We start from the raw sequence: 14,223 nt of genomic DNA on the forward strand, positions 1-14,223 counted from the left end.
GTTTTCCGGGCTTTTTCACTAACTCCCAGAATGATTTTCTCCATAATGTTAGGAGGCAAAAAAGTGGGGCTGAGGCCGGTAATTACTGGCTCTTAATGCTTATCTGAGGAGATTTGGGGAACCAGGGGCCACCTGAGGGAGATTTGGAATCCAGTGAACACCTGAGGGGACTTTATGGACCAACCATCTCCTGAGGGAGTTTTAGGGACCAAGGATCACCTGAGGAGACTTTAGGGACTACAGGCCACCTGACGGAGGTTTAGGGAAGAACAGCCACCTGAGGGGAATTTGTGGACCAGGGATCACCTGAGGGGACTTTGGGACCACATGCCAACTGAGGGGACTTCAGGGACCAACGACAGATCTCCTGAGGTGACTTTAAGGATGAGCGGCTGCCTGAGAGGATTTTGGGGACCAGGGGCCACCTGAGGGGACTTTGGGGACCAAGGAACATCTGAGGTGACTTTGGGGACTAATGAACGCCTGAGGGGACTCTGGGGCACCAGGGGCCACCTGAGGGAGCTCTGGGGACCAACAAACACCTGAGGGGACTTGGGGCACCAGAGGCCAGCCGCGGGGCCCCCGCCGCCTCCGCGCCCCCTCGGGGCCACCAGGGGGCGGCTGCGGGCGAGCGGCGCCGCGGGGGCTGCCGGGGCCGTGGCGGGTGGGGCCGAGCCGCTGCGGGAGGGCGGCGGGGGGGCGGGTCCCGGTCCCGATCCCGATCGCGGTCCCGGTCCCGGTCCCGGTCCCGGTCCCGATCCCGGTCCCTGTCCCCGTGTCGCCGCCGGGATGTTCTTCACGTGCGGCCCCAACGAGGCCATGGTGGTGTCGGGTGAGTCGGGCCCCCCCCGCCCCACAGAGACGCACCGGGGTGACCCCCTCCCCCCCCCCCCCCGGGATCCCGGCCTACCCCGTGCCCCTCGTCCCGCAGGTTTCTGCCGCAGCCCCCCCGTGATGGTGGCCGGGGGCCGGGTGCTGGTGGTGCCGTGTCTGCAGCAGATCCAGCGGTGAGGGGACATGGGGGGGGACACGAGGGGGACACGGGGGGGGGGGGGTCTGGGGGTGGCGTGAGGGGACAGGGGGGTGGCATGGGGGGACATGGGGGTGACGGGAGGGATTGGGGGGCATGGGGGGGCAAGGGGGGTATGGAGGGCAAGGGACAAGGGGGTGGCCTGAGGGGATATGGGGGGCGTGGGGGGACAAGGGGGTGGCATCAGGGGATAAGGGGGTGGCGTGGGGGGGACAAGGAGGGGGCATGGGATGAGGGGGTGGCATGGGGGGGGCATGGGGGGACGAGGGGGTGGCATGGGGGGACGAGGGGGTGGCAAGGGGGGATGATGGGTGGCATGGAGGAGATCAGGGGTGATGTGAGGGGACAAGGGAGTGGCACGGTGTGACAACGGGTGACAAGGGATGGCATGGGGGGGATAAGGAGGTGACATAGGATAAGGGGGTGGCATGGGATGACATGAGGGGCACGGGGGTGGCATGGGGGGGACAAGGGAGTGGCATGGGGCGACAAGGGGGTGACACGGGGGTTACCTGTCCCCTCCCTTCCCCCTCCCCAGGATCTCCCTGAACACCCTGACCCTCAACGTGCGCAGCGAGAAGGTGTACACCCGCCACGGCGTCCCCATCTCCGTCACCGGCATCGCCCAGGTACCCCCGTGCCCCCCGCGCCCCCCACCCGTGTCCCCGCAGCTGCCACCACCCCTCCCCAGGGGGCACCGGTGCAGCCCCTTTTAAGGCGGTCCCGCAGTGGGCCCCACCTGGAGCTGCTGAGGGGGTCTCTTAAAAGGGCAGTGTCATGCTGCAATGATTGTGCGGGGGGGGGGGGGGGGAACATCTCCTTAAAGCGGCCCTGTTGAGGTGGGCCCTACCCTAAGGAGCATATCCTCTTAAAAGGGCACCACTGTCGTTAGCCCACCCGTGGAGTTTCTTGAAGGGGCAACGGTGGTCTTAAAAAGGATGTTTTGTGGTGGACCCCACCTGCGAAAGACCACCCGCAGGGGCTGTTCTCTTAAAAGAGCGCTGTCACGGCCCACCCGAGGGCCTATAAAGACAGCAGCCTCTTCAAAACGCTTCGTTATCGGGGGGAACAAATCACTGGGGACACCTGCGGGACGCTGCCGCTTCCCCGGGGGGCAGGTGAAGATCCAGGGGCAGAACAAGGAGATGCTGGCGGCCGCCTGCCAGATGTTCCTGGGCAAGTCGGAGAGCGAGATCGCCCAGATCGCCCTGGAGACCCTGGAGGGCCACCAGCGCGCCATCATGGCCCACATGACCGTGGAGGTGAGGAGGGGGTAGTGGGGGGGAAGCCACGCCCCCGTGGGCAAGCCACACCCCTCTTGCCAGAGCCACGCCCTTTTAGAAGCCACACCTCACCATAAGCCCCGCCTCTTGTCCAAGCTCCACCCCTTGCCATAAGCCCCACCCCAAAGAAGCCCTACCCAGATAAAGGCCCCATCCACATAGGCTCCACCCCTTTTGTTGAAGCCCCTCCCTCACCTTCTGGTGCCACACCCATTGCAAGACCACACCCCCCCCCCCGGCCCCACCCCCCCTAAGCCCCACCCCTGGTATCCTACAGGAGATCTACAAGGACCGGCAGAAGTTTTCGGAGCAGGTTTTCAACGTGGCCTCATCCGACCTGGTCAACATGGGGATCAGCGTGGTCAGCTACACCCTGAAGGACATCCACGACGACCAGGTGGCACCGGGGGGGGGACGGGAGGGGACACGGGCAGCACTGTAGTTAGCTGTGCCTGGAGGACATCCTGCGGTAACTGGGTGGCGTCGGGGACACGGGGATGCAGGGCGACGTGGGGGCAAGCATCAGCGTGGTCGGTGACATGGAGGATACTGCAGGGACACGGTGACATGGGAGCATGGGGACATGGGAAGAGAGACATTTGGACAGACGGACCTTGTTGTACCTTGTGGGCATGGGGACAGTGACACGCGGGTGGGGACATCGGGCGAAGGATGGGGACAGCAGAATGGAGATGAGGACGCTGTCCCAGCGTGGATCGGGGTTGTGACAGTGTCCCCGTGTCCCCTGTCCCCAGGATTACCTGCACTCGCTGGGGAAGGGCCGCACTGCGCAGGTGCAGCGTGATGCCCGCGTAGGGGAGGCCGAGGCCAAGCGGGACGCCGGCATCCGCGTGAGTCTGTCGTCTTTGTCCCCCCCCCCCAGGTCCCCCACTGCCCCATCACGTCCCTGCATGTGCCCACGTCCCCCTGTTTCATCACTGAGGTCACCGTGTCCCCTCACAGCGTGCTGGTGTCATCCCCTGCTGTCCCCCCCGTGCCCCTAAGGTCACCAGATTCTCTCTGAGGTGCCCTTGTGATGTCCCCACCCCATTTTGCTGGCATTCCCCCCTATCCTTTGGAGTCCTCTGCTGTCTCCATGTCCATTTGTCCCCCGGTGTCCCCCCCACCCTCCAGTGTCCCCATCCCCCCTCCAATCCCACAGTATCCCCACGTCCCCCCCTTATCCCCCAGCATCCCCATCTCCCCACACAACATCCCCACGCTCCCCCTCCATCGTGCAGCACGCCCCCCATCATCCACTCGGTGTCCCCACATGTCCCCGTGTGTCCCTGCAGGAGGCGCGGGCGCGCCAGGAGCAGGTGTCGGCGCAGCTGCTGAGCGAGACGGCGATGGCGCAGGCCCAGCGGGACTTCCAGGTGCAGCAGGCGCTGTGCGACGCCGCCGTCAACGCCCGCAAGGCCCAGGCTGACCTGGCCTACCAGCTGCAGGTACGCTGGGTCCCCTGTCTGGGATGTTTGGGACCCCCCCCAGGACACTTGGGACACCCCCAGGACACCTGGGTCCCTCCTGGGCACCTGGGATCCCCCTGGGCACCTTGGTCCCCCCAGTTTCTTGCCCCCCCAGAACACCTGGGACTCCCCCACACACACCTGGCTCCCTCAGCTGGGATGTTTGGGACCCCCCAGGACACCTGGGAACCCCCCAGGGACACCTGGATCCCCCTTGGGCACCTGCAGCCCCCAGGGTCCCCCCCTGTCCAGGGTTCCCAGGGATCCCTGCAGTCCCTAGGATGCCCAGCCCCCCCCCCCCCCCCCCGCCGGGTTCTGGCGCAGGGCTGATGTGTGCTGCGGGCGCAGGTGGCGAGGACGAAGCAGCAGATCGAGGAGCAGCGGGCGCAGGTGCTGGTGGTGGAGCGGGCACAGCAGGCGCAGCTGCAGGAGCACGAGATTGGCCGCCGCGAGCGCGAGCTGGAGGCCACCGTGCGCAAGCCCGCCGAGGCCGAGCGGTATCGCCTGGAGCGGCTGGCCGAGGCCGAGCGGTGAGCCCTTCCCCTTCCCCTTCCCCTTCCCCTTCAGGCCATACCCCCATATGGGGGGCCCCACAACCAGGGTGAGAACCATGCCTTTTTTAAAGCTTTTCCCCTTTAAATACCAAGCCTATCTGCTGGCCCCAACAGCGTGGCAAAGCCATGCCCTCTTTAAAAGCAGTTTAGTCACTCGGCATGCCTCGAAAAACTCAAAAACGTCGAGTTTTGCCTTTTTTGGTGGGTCCTCTTCTAGTGGGGCCGCGACCCTTTTAAGGGAGGCATTGCCCCCTTTAAAACGAAGCCCCGCCCCTTCCGCAGGCCACACCCCTCTGCGAGCTGCCCCGCCCTGGGTGAAGCCCCGCCCTGTTCAAGAGGGTCCCCGTGCCTTTAAAAAGCGTGGTGGTCCCCACCACCGTGCCCCTTTTAAGGGAGGCGGTGCCCTTTTAAAGGAGAGCCCCGCCCTCTTCCTCAACCCCGCCCCCTTCATCCAAGCCCCGCCCATCTCCCCAAACCCCGCCCCTTTCCACCACCCCTATGCCCGCGACCAATCCGGGCACCCCCTTGAACTCCTCCGCCCCGCCAAGCTCCACCCCCTCCACGAGGCCACACCCCCTTTATAAGCCACGCCCCCTCGATAAGCCCCGCCCCCCATCGCGAGGCCCCTCCCCCTCCTAGCCCCGCCCCTCTGCAGGTTGCAGGTGATGATGCAGGCGGAGGCCGAGGCGGAGGCCATGCGGGTGAGTCGAGGACCCCGAAGGACGGGGCCGGGTTTTTGGGGGGGGGGTCCCCAGCCCCCGGGGGTGTCCCCAGAGCCCCCAGGGGACGCGGACGTCCCACGCAGGTGACGGGGGCGGCGCGGGCAGCGGCGGTGGCCGCCCGGGCGCGGGCGGAGGCGGCGCAGACGGAGGCGAAGGCCGAGGCCTTCGCGCAGTTCCGCGAGGCCGCCGTGGTCGACATGGTGCTGCAGCGGCTGCCCCAGGTGCGAGGAGTTCCCCCCCCGGCGTGCGTCCCCAAGGGTTTGGGGTCTCCGCTACGGGGTGGGGGGGGGTGGTTTGGGGGGGGGGGGTCCTCAGGGGGGATTTGGGGTCCCCGTGAGGCGTTCGGGGGGTCTCAAGGGGGTGTTTGGGGGTGAACTTTGGGGTTTGGGGGGGGTTGCGTGGGGGGTCGGGGGTCTCCCCCAATGGATTTTGAGGATTTGGGGTTTCTCCTATGGGGTGGGGGTGGTTTCTGGGGTCCCGGGGGGGGGGATTTAGGGACCCCTTGAGGTGTTTCGGGGTCTCAAGGGGGAGTCTCAGGGGTACGCATGGGATATTTGGGGGTTGTATGGGGGGTTTCAGGGTTTCCCCCCAGCGGATTTTGAGGATTTGGGGTCTCTTCTATGGGGAGGGGTCGGTTTGGGGGGTCCTGGAGGGGAATTGGGATCGCCATGAGGTGTTTGGGTTCTCAAGAAGATGTTTTGGGGTCTTAAGGGGGTGTCTCGGGGTGAACCCTGGGTTTTTGAAGCATTGTATAAGGGATTTTGGGGTCTCCCCCAATGGATTTTGGAGGATTTGGGGTCTCTCCTATGGGGTGGGGGTGGTTTGTGGGATCCTGGGTGGGATCTGGGGACCCCTTGAGATGTTTGGGGTCTCAAGGGAGTGTGTGGGGGTCTTAAGGGGGTGTCTCAGGGGTACACTTGGGGTATTGGGGGTTGTATGGGGGGTTTGGGGTTCCCTCCAATGGATTTTGAGGATTTGGGGTCTCTTCTCCAGGGAGGGGTCGGTTTGGGGATCCTGGGGTGGAATTGGAGTCCCCATGAGGTGTTTGGGGTCTCAAGAGGGTGTTTGGGGGCGTTAAGGGGGAATCTCAGGGGTATACATGGGGTATTTGGGGGGTTGTATGGGGGTTCCGGGGGTTCCCCCCAGGGGATTTTGAGGATTTGGAGTCTGTTCTATGGGGGTGGGGGGGGTTTGGGGGGTCCCTGGGGGGGGGCGGGATTTGGAGGCCCCATGGGGGTATTTGGGGGCTCCACAGGGTATTTTGGGTCCCCCGAATGGATTTGGGGCCTCTCCTATTGGGTGGGGGTGATTTGAGGGGGCCCAGCAGGAATTTGGGGTCCTCATGGGGGTGCTTTGTGCCCCCCCTTCAGGTGTGGGGGCAACCAGGGAGGAATTTGGGGTACAAAGGGGCAAATTTGGGGTGAGATACGGTGATTTGGGGACAGGCAAGCGGGCAGGGGCATTCGTGGATGTCTGTGGTGGGTTTTGGGGTGAAACCCAAGGGATTTAGGGCAGTGGCCAGTTGGTGGGTGGCCAGGGAGGGACTTGGGATTGCCGTAGTGAATTTGGGATGAAATAAGAGGAATTTGGGTAAGGTGACAGAAACCACAGAGCCGGTGGGGGGATTTTTGGGGGCGACCCACACGGGTTTGGGGCTGAAACGGGTGAGATTTGGGACAGAGGGATTTGTGGGGAGGGGGCACGGTGCCGCCTGCAAGGTTTTGGGCTGAAACGCGGCGATTTCGGGCCAGGTGGCGGAGGCGGTGGCGCAGCCGCTGCTGGGGACGCGCCGGGTGACGCTGGTGGCCGGGAGCTCCGGGGACATCGGGGTGGCGCGGCTCCCCGGGGAGATCCTGGACGTCGTCACCCGCCTGCCCGCCGCCGTCGAGGCCCTGACGGGCGTCAGCGTCACCCAGGTCCGTGGGGGTCCCCTGCGGGTGACACCGGGGGTCCCCGGTGGGGGGGGACACCCGGGGTCCCCTCCTCACCCGTCCCCGCTCTGTCCTCTGCAGGCCGCCCAGAAGAAGTCAGACTGCGTGGCCTGAGCCGGTGCCACCGCGTCCCCAAGGTGCCACCAAGCCCCGGTGGCGCCCTGTCCCCAAGGTGTCCCCAAGGTGCCACCACCCTCTGGAGCCCCTGTGTCCCCGCGGTGCCACCGCCCCATGGTGCCACCACGTCCCCACCGTGCCCCCGTGGTGCCACCACCCCCACGGAGCCCTTGTGTCACCCAAGTGCCACCACCCCCACGGAGCCCTTGTGTCACCCAAGTGCCACCACGTCCCCATGGAGCCACCGCCCCATGGCGCTACCGTGGCCCCGAAGTGCCACCAACCCCCCAGTGCCACGTTGCGTCCCTCCCACCCCTTCCAGCGGGGTCCCTGGGGTGGGGGACATGTCCCCCCTGTGTGTCCCCATGCCTGTCCCCGTGTCATTAAAGCTATCGCGTCTGCGCCCTGCAGCCATTTTGGGGTGCGCCGGGGTCTTTTGGGGTTTGGGGTGGAGGATTTGAAGACCCCAGAAGGGACACGAGTGGCCCCAAAGGGGACAGGAGGGGGGAATGGAGACCCTCAAGCAGCTGTGGTGGGGACAGGGGACACAAGTGGCCCTATAAGGGGCACGGGGACCCTTGTAGGGACAGATGTGACACAGGAGACCCCCCCTCCCCACACCCCAGGACAGAAATGACCTTCAGGGGACTTTCAGAAGGGACACAGGGACCCCAAAGTGAACCTGGGAGACCCTAGTGGGGACATTGAGACCCCACCCCGCCCCCCCCCAAGTGACACAACAAGGGACATGGCAGTGGCTTTACATCCCGGGTTTATTCCTCGCCCGGGGGCGGCTTTTCAATATGAAAAAAAAAAAAAAAAAGCTCAAAAAGGGAGAAACGAAACCAAAATGGGATGGATTTGGGGGAAGGGGACACGTAGGGGACAGGAGAGCCCTCAGCCAGGGACACGGGGGACAGGGCCATCCTGGAACCCCCTGCAGCCGGGGCAGTGGTTTTGGGGAAAGAACGGGGCAAATTGGTGCCCGGGGGCTGCAATAATTTAGTGGTGCCGTCACCCCCCTGGCAGGGGGGACGTGGGGACAATGAGGGGGACACGGAGGCTTTGCGGTGACGTGGGCCTTCAGGTGACGGTGACAACGCAGGGGGGGCAGGAGGAGTGCTCTGGTGATGAGATGGCGGAGGACGGGGAGGCCCCGAAGTCGAGGACTCTCCGGTGACGATGACGCCGGTGAAGGATGAAGGCTGTGACCGCGCTGAAGGACCTGGGGGGGTCTTGGAGGACGAGGGCTCTTGGGGACCACCTGATGGCCGAGGACGATGACAAAGGCCGAGGGCTGAAGGTCTCCGAGGATGACGACGAAGGCCGAGGGCTCTCCGAGGACGATGGTGAAGGCCGAGGGCTCTCCGAGGACGACGCTGAAGGACGAGGACGCTGACGGTGAAGGCCGAGGGCTCTCCGAGGACGACGCTGAAGGACGAGGGCTCTCCGAGGACGACGCTGACGATGACGGTGGCAGTGAAGGACGAGGGCTCTCCGAGGACGATGACCAGAGGCCGCCCCTTAGGTCTCCTCTTCAGCCTCTTCGCCGAAGTCCTCCTCCTCCTCGGCGGTGGCGTCCTGGTACTGCTGGTACTCCGAGACGAGGTCGTTCATGTTGCTCTCGGCCTCGGTGAACTCCATCTCGTCCATGCCCTCGCCCGTGTACCAGTGCAGGAAGGCCTTGCGCCGGAACATGGCCGTGAACTGCTCCGAGATGCGCTTGAAGAGCTCCTGGATGGCCGTGCTGTTGCCGATGAAGGTGACGGCCATCTTAAGGCCGCGGGGCGGGATGTCGCAGACGGCCGTCTTGACGTTGTTGGGGATCCACTCGACGAAGTAGGAGCTGTTCTTGTTCTGCACGTTCAGCATCTGCTCGTCCACCTCCTTCATGGACATGCGGCCCCGGAAGACGGCGGCCACCGTGAGGTAGCGGCCGTGGCGCGGGTCGCAGGCGGCCATCATGTTCTTGGCGTCGAAGACCTGCTGGGTGAGCTCGGGGACGGTGAGGGCGCGGTACTGCTGCGAGCCGCGGGATGTCAGCGGGGCGAAGCCGGGCATGAAGAAGTGGAGGCGGGGGAAGGGGACCATGTTGACCGCCAGCTTGCGCAGGTCGGCGTTGAGCTGCCCGGGGAAGCGCAGGCAGGTGGTGACGCCGCTCATGGTGGCCGAGACGAGGTGGTTGAGGTCGCCGTAGGTGGGGGTGGTCAGCTTCAGGGTGCGGAAGCAGATGTCGTAGAGGGCCTCATTGTCGATGCAGTAGGTCTCGTCCGTGTTCTCCACCAGCTGGTGGACCGACAGGGTGGCGTTGTAGGGCTCCACCACCGTGTCCGACACCTTGGGGGACGGGACGACGCTGAAGGTGTTCATGATGCGGTCGGGGTACTCCTCGCGGATTTTGGAGATCAGGAGGGTCCCCATGCCTGAGCCGGTGCCGCCGCCCAGCGAGTGGGTCAGCTGGAAGCCCTGCAGGCAGTCGCAGCTCTCCGCCTCCTTCCGCACCACGTCCAGGACCGAGTCCACCAGCTCGGCCCCTTCCGTGTAGTGGCCCTTGGCCCAGTTGTTGCCTGCGCCGCTCTGGCCTGAGGTGGGGACACGTTGGGGGGGACGTCATGGAGAGGCTCCCCAGGGAGCACAGCCAACCTAGAACCCCTTGGGGACCCTCAACCCCACCACCGGGGGGCCTTCAAACCAGCAGGAAGTGCTTTGGGGACCTCGAGGCCACCCCACGGGACCTCCACCACCTTCTCTAGGGACCCTGAGTTCCTTGGGGACCTCCCGTGATCCTCTGGTGATCTCCATCCCACCCTTGAGGACATCTGCCACCTTCTCTGAAGACCTCCAGCCAACCCCTGGGGATAACCAAGCATCGCAGGGACACCCATTGCTCCTCATTATCTGCACTTGGAGCTCCTTGAGGACCCCAAGCTCCCTGGGGACCTCCGACACCTTTCTCAGGGACCCTTCAGCTCCTTGGGGACCACCACCACTCTCACTGGAGCACCCCGGGAACCTGTTCCTCTTATTGGAGACCTTCAACCCACCCTTGAAGACCTGAAACTCACTGTGAAGCTCTGTCACCCTATATCGGGGACCCCCAACACCCCAAAGACCTTCACCTGTACCCCTTTGGGACCACGATGGGTACCTGGGGGCCACCTAAGAGGACATCCAGGGACCCAACAGGGTCGGGGACTCACCGAAAACGAAGTTGTCCGGCCTGAAGATCTGCCCGAAGGGTCCCGAGCGCACGGAGTCCATGGTGCCTGGCTCCAGGTCCACCAAGATGGCTCTTGGCACGTACTTACCCCCTGGGGACATCGCCGTGTCACCGGGAGGGCGTGTGTGATGGTGACGCCACCACATCGCCCCCCCGTAAACCCCCCAACCCCCCCAGAAACCACCCCAAAACCCCCAGACGTGGACAGGGAAGGGAATGGGTTGTGCAATGGGTGAGCTGAGGATGCCGGGTCTCAGGCAGAGAGGGACAGGGACTGGGGGGGGAAGGTGACCAGGACACAGGGGGGTGACGAGGACACCAGGGTGACATCAGGAGTGGTGGCACCGTACCGGTGGCTTCATTGTAGTAGACGCTGATGCGGTCAAGCTGGAGGTCGCTGTCGCCGTGGTAGGTGCCGGTGGGGTCGATGCCGTGTTCGTCGCTGATCACCTCCCAAAACTGCAGAAAGGGGGTGGGGTCAGAAAGGCTCCGCCCCCTCCGGAGGGGGGGCAGAGTCAGGAGGACCCTTGGGACCCCCCCCTCTCGGGGAATCGGGGGTGGGGGGGAAGATTGGAGGTGGAAGGGGCCTCTGGGAGGGGGCGGAGCCTCCAGGAGGAGCAAGTTATTGAAGATAACCCACGTTGGGGGTGGAGCCAACCCAAGAACCAGCCCAGGGGGTGGAGCCAAAGCCAGAAACATTCGGGGGGGCAGGGCTAACACTGAGGCCGGGCTCCTCCCAAAGGGGTGCGGCCAACCCGAAGGGGGCATGGCATCCACAGCCCGCAGGGGAGGAGCCAAATTTGGGCTTGGCCCCTCCCCTCCCCAGAAAAAAAAAGAAAAAAAAAAACGGCCAGGGCGGGAACCGGAAACAGCATTTGAATTGCAGAGGCACTTCCAAAAAATGTTAATTTTGGAGATACCCCAAAAATGCCTTGCCTCTCCCCAAAAGCTCCACTCTCTTCGTTAAGACAAATAGAATTTACAAAATCATCCGTTTTTCCTCCTAAAATGTGCTTCGTCTGGGTGGGGTGCTTGGAACAAAGGGTGGGGGAGGGGCTGGCACCCTGGGGACCCCCCCCCCCAAGGTCATGGGGGGGGGGGGCTCGGCCACGCCCTGGGGGTGAAAACAGGCCAAAACACTGCAATTTGGGGCTGACGGTGGAAGAATTGCTTCTAAATTTTATCTGGGGCCAAAACCCATCATTTTGGAAACTCTAAGGCTACATTTATAGCTCTTTACGGACTGTAATTTCTCCAGTTGTAAAATTACAGTTTCTGGGCAAAACGCATGTTTTGGGGCTGAGAACGTGCATTCCGCGGGTAAAAAAAAAATAATTATAGGCTGGAACGTCCATTTTGGAGGAAAAAGAGTGAATTCAAGGCATGTAAAGCTGTCCTGGGAGTGAAAAGCACTTTTTAGGGAGAAAAAGCCTCTATTTCAGGGATGTAAAAAACTAATTACAGGGAGGAAAATCCTGTTCTGGGGTTAAATATTGATATTACGGGGCTGGAAACAATTGTGGAGCAGAAACAAAGCTTTTTTGGGGGTTGAAAAACTTGCTTTTAGTCGTTCTCAAGAACAAAGACCCTATTCTGCGGCCGAAAACCTCCATTTTGGGGTTTGAAAACCATCTGGATGCACAAAGATTCTGTTCTGGGGGTGAAAGCATCCATTTTGAGATCAAAATTGCCATTTGGGAAGGAAATTCCCCATTTGGGGGCTTGAAAAAAAAACACAGCACAATCATTTTCAGGCTGAAAAGATGTTTAGGTGTAAAAAAATCCTATTGTACATATAAAAAACCCTATTGCCGCATGTAAAGAACATATTCTGGGGCAGAAACCATTCATTCTAGTGCTAAAAGAGCACCATTTTTCAGCAAAAAGCCCCTCATTTGGGGTTAAAAACCTGCGGTTTTAAGCTAAATCCCATACACTGCAGCAGAAAAAATGCGTTTGAGAGCACAAAGATGCTACTCTTGCGCCGAGAACCTCCATTTTGGGGCTGGAAACCTCCATTTTGGGGGCCAAAACCCTGTATTTTAGCTTTGAAAGAAAATTAAAAAAGCATCTCGGGCTGAAAAATACAATTGGGGCTAAAAAAATTCCTTTTTGTTGGCACCAGAAAAACAATTTTGGAGCAAATAAAACCCATTTTGGAGGCTGAAAAATCATTTTTCAGGGAACAAAGATCTTACTCTGAGGCTGAAATCCTCCATCTTGGGGCTAGAAACTCCCTTTGGAGGCGGAAAGCTGTCTTAGTGGTGAAAAAAAAAACAACACATTTTGGAGACAAGAAAATCCTATTGGTGTTTAAAAATCTCTTATTAGGGTCAGAATCTCTTTTTTGGGGGAGGAAAAGCCCATTTTAGCGCTAAAAGTTCCATTTTGGGGAACAAAGCTCTTCGTTTGAGGCTGAAAATATTCATCTGGTGGCAGAAAACCGCAATTTTTGAGGCCCAAATCCTTAAATTTTTGAGTTGAAACGCCTTTATTTTGGGGCCACTACAAAATATTTAAGGGCTTAAAGGAAAAAAATCTCAATTTTGGGTACAAATATCCCTTTTGGGGAGTAAAAGGCTCATTTTGAAGGCAGAAGTGCCTCCTCAGACACGACACGCCCCTCTGGGTGCCGAAAACCTCCAGTTTGGGCTCAAAAAACCCCTTTTTGGCGTGGAAACCCCCCCACCCCCCATTCGGGGGCCGAACGCATCGTGGGCGGCACGCCCCATTTTGGGGGAGGAATTTTTTCATTTTAGGGCATAAAAATACCTATTTTTATGGGTTATCTCGGGGGAGGAAAACTCCCGTTTTGATGCTTATTTAGCTTATTTTCGGCTATAAAAAAAAAGCGGTTTGAAGAAAATTAAGTCGCCATTCTGAAAACGCTATGAGGGGGTGGGGACACGGCCATTTTGAGGTTTAAAAAATAATAAAAAGAAAACAATCCGAGGGTGAAAAGCGGAATTTTAAGATATAAAGAAAAAAAAAAAGCGTTTTTTGTGTGAAAAATCTCTCATTTCAGTACTAAAATCACGTAACTCGGGGTGAACTTTATTCTCTAATAAGAGAATTTGGGCCATTTCGAGGCGGTAGCCCCGAGGGGAGGGTCGAAAAAAGGCGATTTTGGGGACAAAAGGCGCCGTTTCGGGGCCGCGGCGCTGAGGCGCGGCGGGAAGCCGCCATCTTGGGGCCGCGTGAGACGAAGGGGGGAGGGGCGGCGCGCCCCCATTTTGAGGCCGGAAACCTCCATTTTGGGGCCCGACCGCTCCGCTTCGACGCCGAGCACCCGCCGCGGCGGGGCCGCGCCTTTCGCGCCAGGCCCTCGGCGGGCGGCGGGGGGGCACGTTTTTGGGCTGAAATCGCCGCGATTCGGGTCCGCCTTTGTCTGCGCGGGGAGGGGGAGGGGCTTCTTAAAAGGGGCCGCGCCGCCGGGAGGGAATAAAGAGGGGGGGGTCCACCCCCGGGACCCGACGCCGCCCGCCCGCTGTTCACCTTGGCCCCGATCTGGTTGCCGCATTGTCCCGCCTGGATGTGCACGATCTCCCTCATGGCGGCGGTGCGCGAAGGGCTGGGCGCGGTGTCGGTGCCGGAGCTGTGGGCCCCCCCCCGGTCCTGATGGGCGGTTCGGCGGCGCGGCCCCTTTAAGGCTGGAGCGCTATTGCGAGCGCGGCGGCGGCGACAATGGCGGCTCCCGCGGCCCCGCGGCGCCTCATATAGACAAAGCGGCGGCGGCCGGCCCCGCGCTCCCATTGGTCGGCGCCGCCCGTCCGCCGCGTTCCCATTGGACGGCGCGCCAGAAGCCCCGCCCCGCCCTGCCGCTCGCCCCGCCCCCTCCCTCCATGTCCCAGCGTGGGCGCTCTGCAATCCCCTCTCTATGGCAGCACCGCCCGGAGC

At 61.7% G+C, this 14,223-nt stretch overlaps 2 protein-coding genes across 2 annotated transcripts; one reads left to right on the forward strand and one right to left on the reverse strand.

Moving 5' to 3' along the window:
- The first annotated feature begins 653 nt into the window (after nt 1-653).
- Nucleotides 654-7,516, forward strand: FLOT1 (flotillin 1). Its single transcript, XM_083814616.1, has 13 exons — nt 654-832; nt 932-1,007; nt 1,569-1,659; nt 2,149-2,292; nt 2,591-2,710; nt 3,069-3,164; nt 3,609-3,761; nt 4,131-4,312; nt 4,992-5,037; nt 5,142-5,279; nt 6,810-6,974; nt 7,071-7,126; nt 7,162-7,516. The coding sequence occupies exons 1-12, from the start codon at nt 790-792 to the stop codon at nt 7,101-7,103; spliced, it is 1,287 nt and encodes a 428-aa protein (XP_083670742.1). The 5' UTR covers nt 654-789; the 3' UTR covers nt 7,104-7,126; nt 7,162-7,516.
- A 345-nt stretch (nt 7,517-7,861) lies between these two features.
- LOC310888167 (tubulin beta-5 chain) lies at nt 7,862-14,079 on the reverse strand (the record flags this gene model as incomplete). Its single annotated transcript, XM_083814614.1, has 4 exons — nt 7,862-9,688; nt 10,307-10,417; nt 10,677-10,785; nt 13,822-14,079. 4 exons carry the CDS (start codon nt 14,077-14,079, stop codon nt 8,631-8,633), a joined length of 1,536 nt encoding a protein of 511 aa, XP_083670740.1. The 3' UTR covers nt 7,862-8,630.
- Between the last annotated feature and the right edge of the window lie 144 nt (nt 14,080-14,223).

Source organism: Anser anser, assembly GCF_964211835.1.
Source record: "Anser anser genome assembly, chromosome: 31".
Classification (NCBI taxonomy): Eukaryota; Metazoa; Chordata; class Aves; order Anseriformes; family Anatidae; genus Anser; species Anser anser.